Genomic DNA, 12877 nt, shown 5'->3' with positions numbered 1-12877 from the left:
TGATGAGGAATTAAATTTGGGCGACAACTTAATATGGTTACCTATTCTTTTCTTTGATTTTCGCAGTTTAAAAAACCCTTCATCAACAACAACAAGAAAAATACTTACATAAAAGAAAGATTTTAAATTTAAAAACTAAATAAAGTAAGCTTATATTTTCTCTAGCTACAATAGTGCTAACAAAAGTGTTGGTCTCAAAATGTACTGAAAAGTTTTCTAGAGCGACGGAGTGTTGCGTTTGATTAGCTATTGTCCGTGTCCTACCATGGGTACGTGCCAAACATAAGAGACGTCGGTCAGCAGACTACCCCCCCCCCCCTACACACACATACACTGCTGGTAACGGATCGTATTGTAACGGCTGGTGTGACGTTACCGTAACGAAACGCGTAGTCCGTAGTTTACATACCGTAGAGTCCGTGTGTCGCTTCATTGACCGTAAGATGTGTCGTTCAGTTACAGAATCAGAGCACAACATGCTAGTACCCAGCGGTCTGGCGGCACTCACGGGGGTACTGCTGAAGTACCTCAGCTGAAAATCTTTTAGATACCAGCTAGTGAGCTCTAAAGTCAGCCCGACCCATCAGATCAGCCCACTTAAGTCAGCCCACCCCTTCACATCAGCCCACTCAAGTCAGCCCACTCAAGAAGGCCCACCCCCATAAGTTCAACAAACTCCCCCCCCCCTTATTAAATCATCCCCCTACAATCCACCCAACGCTCAAATCAACCCCAGCTATCATAAACTAGGATTATAGAATAAAGCACGAATTACAAACATTTATGCAGTAAACGTTTTAATTAGAGCGTTTAGCGTGGGCCATTGATTATTCATTAAGAACAACAATCGGACAACGCCCTACCTGTGTCTTGACATTGGATAAACATGTCGGCTAGACTCAAGTGCCTCATCAAGACATAAATTTATGTTTTTTTAACTTGATTTTTAAATCATGTTTGAGGGAAAACAATTCTAATTTTTCCCGTACAAGAAACTAACACATTTCTATAGCGGAAGTAAAAACATTCTACAAAGGTTCTATCCATTTTTATTTGAACTCTAAATTAGTTTTTTTTTATATTATTCAAGCGTTATGTAATTCAATATATTTAAAACTTTCCTTCCAACCGCCGTTTTAACGGGTAAAAATTAAAAAAATACGATTAAGTCTACATCAATTAATTAAAGGTGTTTACAATTACAACCATCATTTACACAAAAAATAATTATTGTTGATTATTTAGCCAAAAAAAAGCAGTTGTACAAGTCAAAACAAACATTCAAGAAAGTGAATGATGAAGTGGAAACTTGTTTTTAAAGATTCGTCATGGTGCCTCTCGTCTGCGAGTAATTTCCATGTTCCTTGAAGATTTGTTTTTAATCATTTGTGAAATTTTAGTTAACAAATTATAAACTGACTACAATGTAAGTTTTATTTAATGAACTACAAATGTATTATTTTAAAACTGTTACTGTTTTCGTCACGTTTTAGGAGTTAGTTATGATAACCTCATGGGGTTAGACGGGCGTCGCAATGAGAGGTGCTTGGATTCTGACCTACCCAGCTAGACCACGTAAAGGGTGACACCTAAGCAATTTTAAAAAGTTTTTGCTTGATTTTACCACGAAACAACGGCTTAACATATGTGGACTTGACTTCACAGCGTAAGTTGTATGAACTAGACAGAATGAGATTATTCTCTTACTAAATCCTCGGCAAGGATCAAACTGACGTGTGGAATAACACTTGTACGACAAAAATTGTTTGCTACAAGCTACAATATGACAATAAAATCTTTGACGTGTGCACAAGATGATAGAAAGTCTGTCATTGATTCAAGTTCCGTTTTCAGAACTTACTATCCACGGGGCAGATGTTTCTTGACCTCGGCTTATGAAGTTGGGTACCCATTAGAGCTGGGTGGACTCCGGGACGTCCTGAAGACTTAATTCCAGACCGAGATCCGAACTCGAGACTTTCGGGTTAGCAGTCGAGCGCTCTACCCCCGCTTTAAGAAATACCATAGTCACAACAAAATTGTGTACTTCATAACTCAGGTAATATCATACGGAAGCCAGGTCTAGCTCGCAGACGCGAGCCACCATGACAGGAGCACACGCAATCAACAATCAAAGCTATCGATGACCGGGTCAAGCGATAAACCAGGACCGTTTATAACGGGGGAGGTTTTTTTTTTATTTGAGGGGGGTGTCGGCCCCAGGTCTTTGTGGGTTTATCTAGGTAAATGTTTATTTGTCCGGTTTGTGTAGGGGGGCGATAGTGGGCGTGATAAGGCACGGATATCACGTGACGCTGGGTAGGAGGAGACACTGGGTGTGATAAAACACGGACATCACGTGAGTTTCAGCCCTGGATGTGTTAGATGTGCGGGCGGCACGTTTCGCTTCACGTGCGATAGGTCAGCGTGTGAGTGGCCGTGTGAGTGTGTTTTTTTTTAAACCTATATACATACATATATACATACATATATACGTGTGTGTGTGTGTGTGTGTGAGTGTTGACTGGTGTTAGCAAGAGATAGCGCATGCCATGAGCACTCTACTGCTGATCAGATCTACACCACCCCCACCTCCCCCAACACCCGGACACGTTTGCAAGTTGTTTCATTTTATTTTTCTGTTTATGTGTGTGTTTGTTCACGTTTTTTATTCTGTTTGTTTGTTTGTTTGTTTGTTTGTTTACCTAAGTCTCTAACGCCACGTGCCGTGTAGACGACGAGATAAGAAGAAAAAATATGTACGCGTGACTTGCGGCTAATTTATGCACCAGCAGGCGTCTATGTCATCAAATTATGCATGTAATGTTTGCATTGGTGGCTAGTAGATAAGCGAAAGTTCTACAAGACAAGCAGCACAAGGCATACTTTATTTGAGTTGTGTTTAACTATTGTAAAAGTGGTGTTTAACAATTTGTGTTTAACTATTGTAAAAGTTGTGTTTAGCTATTGTAAAATAAATTCATGTATTGTTAGAGTAGGTAAAATAAAGTTGAACAGCTTCCTTGAACCAGCCAGGTACATGAAAAAAAATGGTTGGCCATCTTTAAATTCTCCTCCTAATATTATGCCAATTACTTATTAGAGCTGAGCGGACTCAAATCTATTTCATAAACTTCGTCCAAAGACCTGAGCTCGACACTTGAAATCTACCGATTCAGTTCTATTTTACCTTTATGGCTTAACAAATGCAGGCTACCTACTGAACCACACTCTACCACGAGTGTATTATAATATAAGATGATCGCACTAAAAGAACCTACCCCACACTGTTGAGATAAAATAAAACACGCCCCGCCTACCCCGCTTGCTAGCCTTTGGTGCTATGTTGTCTTGTTTATATGCTCTAGTATTTCACCAAGACGGGTTCGAATCCCTGCTGGACGGAAATAAAGGAAACACACTGACGCGACCTAGAAAATGGTTCTTTGAGTTATGTTAACGTTATTTTATATTTATAACATTTTGTCCCTTGCCAGCTAGGAAGACAACTGAGTTGAGACCTTATATAATAGCCGTGCCCATATGAACACAGAGGCAGACGCCGCTAATACAACCCAGGGTTAAGGCCATGGTTATGGTCAATGTTTAGGGTTAGGGCTTGGATATGAAGGTCTCTAATCAATCAAATTGGAACTCGGTACGCATGGGCACGCATGGGCTGAAAGGCGTTCAGTCACGTACCAACTCATTAGTGATGAGTAGGACCCTTAGTGATCAGTGTTACTGTTAAAGGTATATATTTTCTATACAAATTCCATTTCGTTCCATGAGGGGGGGGGGGGTGAATTTCTTCTGGGGGGGGGGGGGGGGGCAGATGACTGGAAGAAACTATGCTAGTGATGTTTACGACCCCTAATGAGGTGTGAAACCTCGTAATATAGGGTAGCCCCCCCCCCCCCCTTTTTAACCACCCCACCCCCTCCTGTAACGTGTAACGCCTTTAGTGACGTGCATCAGCCATGAGCATCACTTTCTCCAACTCCAGCCCAGATTAATCATCTTTTTATTTTTTTTTACCCGTTCTTCACGGAGTTGCGTCCCGCGTTGAAGCGTCATTACTAAAGGGGAAACAACTGGCGACAAGTGCTCTAAATTACTGGCTGCCGGAGCGTTACGAAAGGGATCGCTTCTTCCCCCCGCCCACCCCCAGCCCGCTCCCCAATCACGCCTTCGTCCACGGGGGCGATTATTACGTGGTGCTATACCGCGGGGTGGAGGGGGGTGTGGAGGGGTTAGGGGGGCTGGCGGTTGAGTGCGGCGATTACCCCCCTCCTGAAATGAAATAGTCGAGTAGTTGACGTGTAGGGTGAGTTTGACAGAGTGCCGAATAAATAAACGATTACAATTACTACAGGACAAGATGAACAAATGGAGGGGGAACTTTACAAAGGCGCCATACGTTTTCAATGGGCAAGGGAAACTACTCTATCAGATTTATAAAATAAAAAACAAACATTTTTGTCTTAATTACAGGTTTTTAAAGCAAGGAATGACTGAAAAGAAAGCTAAAGCTTCTTCTATTCCTTCGATGAAACAACAATGCCGGCAATATAAACCCGTACCAATTACTGCAAAATAACACAATCATCGTGTAGGCATACATCATTTTAGTATCGATGAGTTAAGGTTAAAATATTACATTTGGGAGAAATAGATGGGTATATACTGGTGAAGGTGGGGGAGGGTCGGTTGTAAATATTATCAAGTTACCGCCCGTGTTTGTGTGCGTTCGCGTGAGTTAAGTTTTGTGAATACATCGCTAAACGTGTGAGTTTTAGCTTTACACTGGGTTTTTTTTTTGGGTAACTTCACGTGCTAGATTATATATTTCACGTGCGTAGCTGTCAAATCATATCTAATGAGGCGACGCGTGCACCCCTGGAGCTAACGATCCACCGTTTAACACCATGTGCCTTGTGCTCACCATAAATTAAACAAGCCCCCCCCCCCCACCCCCACACTCCACACACACACACCAAATACACACCGTTCAACACCCTTTGAAACCATGGGACCAACATATTAGAGAGAAAAAATCTAAAATGTTAAATGTTAATGGAAAAATCCGAAAAAAAAAATATTCGGGGAAAATCCGTTTTCGAAGTGTTTTAGCAGTACATGTAAGTACATTTTATCAGCGCATTAAATATCTATCTGTTGTGTTCAGGTATGAACCAGAACTTATACATTCCTGTACCGTTACTAAACAAACGTACTATACAGATCTAGCCGAGGGGTTTAAAATATATCATCAAAGTTTTTATACAAGGTTTTGTTTAAAATATTTTATATAGTGGTGTGCTTGAATGTTTTGTCGTGTTCTTGATGTGTCGTGTGTTCTGGTGTGTGTGTAAGTGTGTAGAGAATGTGTAGAGAGTGTGTGAGCGCCCGTTTGTGTAAGTATGTGATAGCACTTATATGTCTATGTAGACAGAGGGGGTGTTAGGACATCGATATATGTGTGTGCTGGGTGTGTATGAGAAATCGCATGTGTGTATGTGCTGTGGTGTGTATGAGAGATCGCGTAGTAACGAGTGTGTGTGTGTATGTGCTGTGGTGTGTATACGAGATTGCCTAATAACGAGTGTGTGTGTGTATGTGCTAGGTTGTGTATGAGAGATCGCGTGGTAACTAGTGTGTGTTAGTCCTGGGGTGTGTGTGTGTGAGATTGCAAGCTAACGAAAGTTTGCCAACAATAACAAAATTACCCACATGTATGTATGTGCGTGTGTATGCGCCATCGTACGCGCCAGCAAGTATATGATTGCCAAAATGCTTTAGCATGTGTGTATCTATCATATGTGTATGTGTACGACAGAATAACATGTGTACACAACAAATTAAAAAAAAAACACAAGGAAAACACTAGTACAAAAAAAACCTCACAAGTACATGAAAGAGGGATAATCTCCCCTTCTAGTTGCTAGGAGAAGAAAGTAAACACATGCTGAAGATTAGTCGGCCTGAAGCGTAGAGCGCTTGAAACAATGAACTTCGTATTGTTGCCCATCAAACTGGGATGGGAATTATGGGATGGTGATGACATTTCTTCGCTACCTGCATTACAGCTGGTGGGTTTTTGTTTGGGGGTGGGGGTGGGGGGGGTGTTTTTTGTCGGATGGTGGCTCGACTAGTGTGGTACTGGTAAAGACAGGTGTAGTGGTATTGTATGCAGGTGTTGTAGCATTATAAGTAGTTGTAGTAGCATTATAAGTAGTTGTAGTAGCATTATAAGTAGTTGTAGTAGCATTATAAGTAGTTGTAGTAGCATTATAAGTAGTTGTAGTAGCATTATAAGTAGTTGTAGTAGTATTATAAGTAGTTGTAGTAGCATTACAAACTGGTGTAGTGCCATTATAGACTGGTGTAAAGAAACCACGAAACTTGATTATTTTGAACTCGTCAAGGAATACCTGCAGTCTCAGCATTTGGGATGGTACGACATTGTTGCAATGCACATCCCCACCGAAGAGATTAATGAGATTATCCCATACGATGTAAGGCTAATTATAGCTTAACGTCATAAATAGGCCCACACTGAAGGCTAGACCCACACTATTTCAGTCGGGGTATCGCGGCGCTAAGATCGCATTAGACGCTGGGGTATCGCTGCTCTAGGATCGTATCTTTCACTTGGGTATCGCAATGCTAGAATCGTATATTTCACCACGGTATCGCTGCTCTAGGATCGTATCTTTCACTTGGGTATCGCAATGCTAGAATCATATATTTCACCCCGGTATCGCTGCTCTAGGATCGTATCTTTCACTTGGGTATCGCAATGCTAGAATCGTATATTTCACCCCGGTATCGCCGCTCTAGGATCGTATCTTTCACTTGGGTATCGCAATGCTAGAATCATATATTTCACCCCGGTATCGCTGCTCTAGGATCGTATCTTTCACTTGGGTACCGCAATGCTAGAATCGTATATTTCACCCCGGTATCGCTGCTCTAGGATCGTATCTATCACTAGGGTATCGCAATGCTAGAATTGTATACTTTACCCGGTATCGCTGCTCTAGGATCGTACCTTTCACTAGGGTATCGCAATGCTAGAATCGTATATTTCACCCCGGTATCGCTGCTCTAGAATCGTATCTTTCACACCGCACCACGTCAACCATTTATCACGATTAATATTTTAAAATATGAATATAGTTAACCTCGACGCCTGTCTACCCCCCCCCCCACTCCCCCCCCCCCCCCACTCCCCCCCCCCCCCCCACGATGCCAGAAATACCTGCCTTAGTGACGTAAGACCAGGTGAGAGATTACGACACATATGACGACACACACAAAACAAAGCTTGTACGGGAATGGGGGAGGGGGAGGGAAGGAATGTGACATCTTCTGAGCGCAGAGCGATATGCGTTCATTATGCAATGCGCACCAACTACCAATCGGTACCAACATAATCATAGAGTTATTCCCTACCTTAGCAACTCAATGGCAGACTCGCTACGTCTATTTTTAGAGGGAAAATTACTTGCATGGATAGTTAAATGCAAAAGTAAATACGTTTAAAAGGTTAGTGGAGATTATTGGATTCGTTGTGTATTTGATTTGATACAGTTTTGGTAAAGTTACGAACGTGGATGTATTGACGTGTATCAAAAGATGTGTAGAGGAGGGTGGATGGTAGGGAGGGGTGAGAGGGGGAGGCAAAGAGGGAGCAGGGAATGGGGATGAAGATTGAAGGGAGGGATGAAGAATCAAGGGAGGGATGGGGAGGGAAGAGGTGAATGGAGAATGAAAGAATGAATTGAAGGAAGGAGTAAGGAATGAGTAAAGTCTCAGATACAGAACATACAGAAGTTGCTGTTTTTCTCCAATTTGGAAAAAAGACAAAATAATTAGCGCTATATCTGATGATATACAACACTGTAACTAACGCTCCCTGCCCACCATCACCACCCATCACCACCCACCACCAAACTCATCTGATTTCCCACCAATCCCACAGTGATGTAGACCCCCCCCCCCCCCCCTTTTGGAGATGGATGCTCAAAGTTTTCTGTAATGACAAGAATCTGATCTTATTCCGTGGAGCTAGTACAGCCATACCTGAGCCTGGGCTGTTGGATTAGATCCACTTCAGATTGTTATAGTTATAGGTAACAACAGCCGAATGACAACCGTCGTTACAGCCGTTATAGTTACGGATAACATTACAGCCATTATTGCTGCAGTTATAATTACATGTCAAAGACACATCAAGTTGTTATAATTAAGAGTAACAACAAATTACAACCATCATTACAGATGTTATAGTTACATGTAATAACGACGAATTACAGCCGTCGTTAGCGGTAGTCAAGTGTGTGTGCGCCCATATGTCTCAATACACCTGTGTGTTTCTTGTTTCGAAAGACTTGTGTTTATTTGGTATTTCATTGGGCTTGTTTACTTTGTATTTTTATAGTGTTTATTCTATGTTTACAAAAAACGTGTGTTTTCATTGTGTTTACATAGACTTGTGTTTATGTTGTGTCTCAATTGCCTTGTGTTTATGTTGCGTCTCAGCTGTCTTGTGTTTATTTTGTGTCTCAACTGTCTTGTGTTTACGGTGTGTCTCAATTGCCTTGTGTTTATGTTGTGTTCATGATGTAATCAAACATTAAAACAAAACAAGTAACAAGTAAAAGTACAGGCTAAGTATGTAAACATTGGAGTTAAGTATGTTGGCACAAGTCTTAGAGTGGAACGGTATGGTGCAGGGTATGGTGCATGGTCGAACATAGATGGAACATCGTGATCTCGTTAACTATGGGTTCGTAGTTTAGAATGGTGATCTCGTTAATTATGGGGTCGTAGTTTAGAATGGTGATTTCGTTAATTATGGGGTTGTAGTTTAGAATGGTGATCTCGTTAACTAATCGGTCGTAGTTTAGAATGGTGATCTGGTTAACTAATCGGTCGTAGTTTAACAATGGTTATCTCGTTGACTAAACGGTCGTTATTTAGAATGGTTATCTAGATAAGATTTTTTTTTAAATAAATAGCCGTGATATACACATGGTCCTGGTTATGTAAAACGATTTGTCTTTTATTGTTGCTGTTCTAGTATTGAACTTGTGGGAGTTAAATCGTTGTTGTTCTAGTATTGAACTTGTGGGAGTTAAATCGTTCTGGTCATAGCGACCCATGTCACGATGACAAACGAAACTTTAAGATTTAAATAAAAGACAATACGCTGTACTGAGGGTTTGAAGCGTTCGTTTCAAGTTAGTTCAAGTGGGCATAGGCAGAGTACGTGCTTTGTTCTTTAACTGGTGGAGACGTGGTGTCTACACGTCTTGTGTCTTGTCTTGGTCGTGTCTTGTCGTCTTGGTCGTGTCTTGTCTTGGTCGTGTCTTGTCTTGGTCGTGTCTTGTCTTGGTCGTGTCTTGTCTTGGTCTTGTCTTGGTCGTATCTTGTCTTGGTCGTGTCTTGTCTTGGTCGTGTCTTGTCTTGGTCTTGTCTTGGTCGTGTCTTGTCTTGTCTTGGTCGTGTCTTGTCGTGGTCGTGTCTTGCCTTGGTCGTGTCTTGTCTAGGTCGTGTCTTGTCTTGGTCGTGTCTTGTCTTGGTCGTGTCTTGTCTTGGTCTTCTCTTGGTCGTATCTTGTCTTGGTCGTGTCTTGTCTTGGTCTTGTCTTGGTCGTATCTTGTCTTGGTCGTGTCTTGTCTTGGTCGTGTCTTGTTGTCTTGGTCGTGTCTTGTCTTGGTCGTGTCTTGTCGTGGTCGTGTCTTGCCTTGGTCGTGTCTTGTCTAGGTCGTGTCTTGTCTTGGTCGTGTCTTGTCTTGGTCTTGTCTTGGTCGTATCTTGTCTTGGTCTTGTCTTGGTCGTATCTTGTCTTGGTCGTGTCTTGTCTTGGTCGTGTCTTGTCGTGGTCGTGTCTTGCCTTGGTCGTGTCTTGTCTAGGTCGTGTCTTGTCTTGGTCGTGTCTTGTCTTGTCTTGGTCGTGTCTTGTCTTGGTCGTGTCTTGTTGTCTTGGTCGTGTCTTGTCTTGGTCTTGTCTTGTCTTGGTCGTGTCTTGTCTAGGTCTTGTCTTGTGGTCTTGTCTTGTCTTGGTCTTGTCTTGTCTTGGTCGTGTCATGTCTTGGTCGTGTCTTGTCTTGGTCGTGTCTTGTTTTAACATGTTTTTACTAAAAACGGTCTTTGTCTAAAATTGATTCGTTTAACTCATTAAATGGTAAGTAAAAAGTAAAGTACACTTGCGAACCTGACGGTCCATGGTTCAGGTGATGTAGAGTTCACCTGTTTCAGTAACCTGTAGTAGATGTCCCATAAACGCTGGCCTGTTTGTACATGGGAGATCAGCGCCAATTATCTAGGTATGCATGTTTGCAACAGTCAATCGGGAGTATCGCGACAGTGAGAGTGTGTGTGTGTGTGGTGGGGGGGGGGGACACAGCAGATGTATTGACCTGAAGACCTAGAGAAAAAGTGTCAAGGAGTTGAGGGCATGACAAAAAGAGTGAAAAGTGCGTTGATTGGTATCTGAATGTGCGACCGTAAGTTTCCGTAAGTGCGTCCGTCAGTTTCTTCATGTGCAACTCTCAATATGTGAACGGTTTTTTTAATGATTACCACTTATGAACGTGCAAATTTTGGTAATTGAACGTGCGTTTGTTTACATTCCACTGGATTCTATGAGCGATAGAACCTATTGGCACACAAAAAACGATAAAACCCATACTTCAGTAGCCTGTTACTGATATTTACGGGCACATAAAATTTTTCAACCGTCCAGAATGTATTTAGAAACATCAACTAATTAGGATTAGATTATCGGCACGGTTTGAAGCTTTTGAAGTGGGTTGTGTGCTCAAACTTTTAAAATGCGAAAAATGCGAGAGAAAATATAGTGAAAAAAAAAAAACCTGTTTAGAGCATATCTGTGTTTTTCTATTTGCACTGTGTGACATCACATGACCGATAATTTATTCATGTATTATAATTCCATTTTTTTCCCTGGGTAGAAATTCAAACAAGACAGAAATAAACGCCGTTATCAATTATTCAAGAGAAAGAGTTTCCAACTTTCCTTTAATAAAAGAGCAGTGAATCATTGAGTACACCACAACCAGGGGTTGCTTGCTATGTTTCAGTCCCGGGTTGGCTCTGTATCTCAATTCATGGGTTGGTTGTTGTATCCCGGGTTGCTAGTTCTATCCTGGGTTGGTCACTGTTTGATAATGCCAAGTTTTATTGCTGTACATCAATTACAGACAGAACCGAGTTTTTAAATTCTGTTTGATAGTTGCCTGATCAATTGTCGAATGAGCATAATTTCTCAAAGTAAACAAATTGTCGTTGACAAATTGTCAAGTAGACAAGTTGTCAAGTAGACAAATTGTCAAGTAGACAAATTGTCAAGTAGACAAATTGTCAAGTAGACAAATTGTCAAGTAGACAAGTTGTCAAGTAGACAACTATCAAGTAGACAAATTGTCAAGTAGACAAATTGTCAAGTAGACAAGTTGTCAAGTAGACAAGTTGTCAAGTGGACAACTATCAAGTAGACAAATTTTCAAGTACACGAATTGTCAAGTAGACATATTGTCAAGTAGACAAATTATTATGTAGACAACTATCAAGTAGTTATCGCCAGATCAGGTCAATAAAATTTACAAAAACAATTTTTTGCTGGCGACCCGTTCTGCACAAAATAACATTTTCATAGCTTTATGAAAAGATATAAATCGGCAGGAAAATATTTTCGAACTTTCAATTGTTAAAAATTTGAGAAAATAGAGTGTCCCCATAAATACAAAGAAATGTTCTAAAAACCTGGGCCATAGTCCAACATAATGACTGAATTTTTTTTTGTAACCTTGCTTGGCACTTAGAAGCGACCATATTTTGGCGAGACAGAAAATCCAAAAGGCGACGTGTCGTATGCTAGTAAATTTTGACGCGCAACCTAACTTCAACTAAAATTAAAATTGTCTGAAGATTTTCTATAGTGCGGCCATCTAGCATTTTTTTTAATTTAAAATTTTTTTTTTTTTAAATCACTCATGAATAAACGCACATCATTTGTGTTTAATTAGATTTCCTGTCTAAAGTTTACGCCAAAAAAAAAAACATGTAAAGAATTTTTTAAAAAGTAAATCCATTAATGAGTAGGCCTATATTTTAATTATGTGTTTAAAGAAAAATGGAATATAAAATAATTGATAACACCTTTCGGTAGATTGAACAAAAACAGACAATTTCCTCTTACCTGTAAAAAGATAACTTTTTAAAATCTTGAGAAATTTTTTTTAATTATGTAAAGTATATCCAATATTTATGTTCAATATATCCAATTTTCTATTGCAATAAATCTAATGTTTTGTTAAGTAAATCCACTTTTTTCAAGTAAATCCGTTTCAAAGAAAAAAAAAGCGATTCAAAAAGTCATTCGTATCCAAAAAAAAAACACTTCAAGCTGAATTTTATAAAATAATAACTCACAAAAATAATTTACACGGAATTATCGCGTGCGAGCGGCTAACTACGAACTGACGTAGGTAAGCGTTGTAAAACGAAGCGGCAACGCTAAACCCGCCTCACGAGGGGGGAAAAAAACTGAGCGGAGATAGTCCGTAAGTCTGGCCCTCTCCGTGCGACCTGCAGAAAACTACAGTACTGGGACCAGACCAACTCAGCCCTGCGTGAAGGGGGGAGAAAACCTGGCACTAACAGGTGATCCGAAGGTGGAGGATTTGTACATCCAGTTGCTTCCCTTTTGGCACGGTGCTCGCCCCTTGTCGGACCGCGCATCAGCGGCGGCGGGGGGTGAGCGCTAGGTAGTACTCACTCGTAAGGGGCGTGCGCGCTTCGGTAAGTTTCGTACCCGACTCCGCCGTGGTCAGGTGGGTAGGGA

At 41.0% G+C, this 12877-nt stretch overlaps 2 protein-coding genes across 2 annotated transcripts in view; both read right to left on the bottom strand.

Moving 5' to 3' along the window:
* The window catches only part of LOC131958500 (fibroblast growth factor receptor 4), a 122704-nt gene extending 110059 nt beyond the window's left edge, over positions 1–12645 (bottom strand). Inside the window, exon 1 of the mRNA XM_059323586.1 lies at positions 12233–12645. The gene's annotated coding sequence lies outside the window, so the exon portion shown is untranslated. The remainder of the gene's footprint in view (positions 1–12232) is intronic.
* LOC131958515 (uncharacterized) lies at positions 9554–10141 on the bottom strand. The gene has a single exon (XM_059323603.1). It carries the CDS (start codon positions 10139–10141, stop codon positions 9554–9556), a length of 588 nt encoding a protein of 195 aa, XP_059179586.1.
* Positions 12646–12877: the final 232 nt, after the last annotated feature.

Source organism: Physella acuta, unplaced genomic scaffold, assembly GCF_028476545.2.
Source record: "Physella acuta isolate Inbredline_101_S28 unplaced genomic scaffold, ASM2847654v3 ptg000085l, whole genome shotgun sequence".
In the NCBI taxonomy this organism is placed as follows: Eukaryota; Metazoa; Mollusca; class Gastropoda; family Physidae; genus Physella; species Physella acuta.
The sequence above is the reverse complement of the archived record's forward strand: the minus strand, read 5'-3'. Positions and strand labels throughout refer to the sequence as shown.

Coding starts and splice junctions, on each gene's coding strand:
- LOC131958515 (XM_059323603.1), bottom strand. CDS start 10,141: ATGTTAAAACAAGACACGACCAAGACAAGACACGACCAAGACATGACA.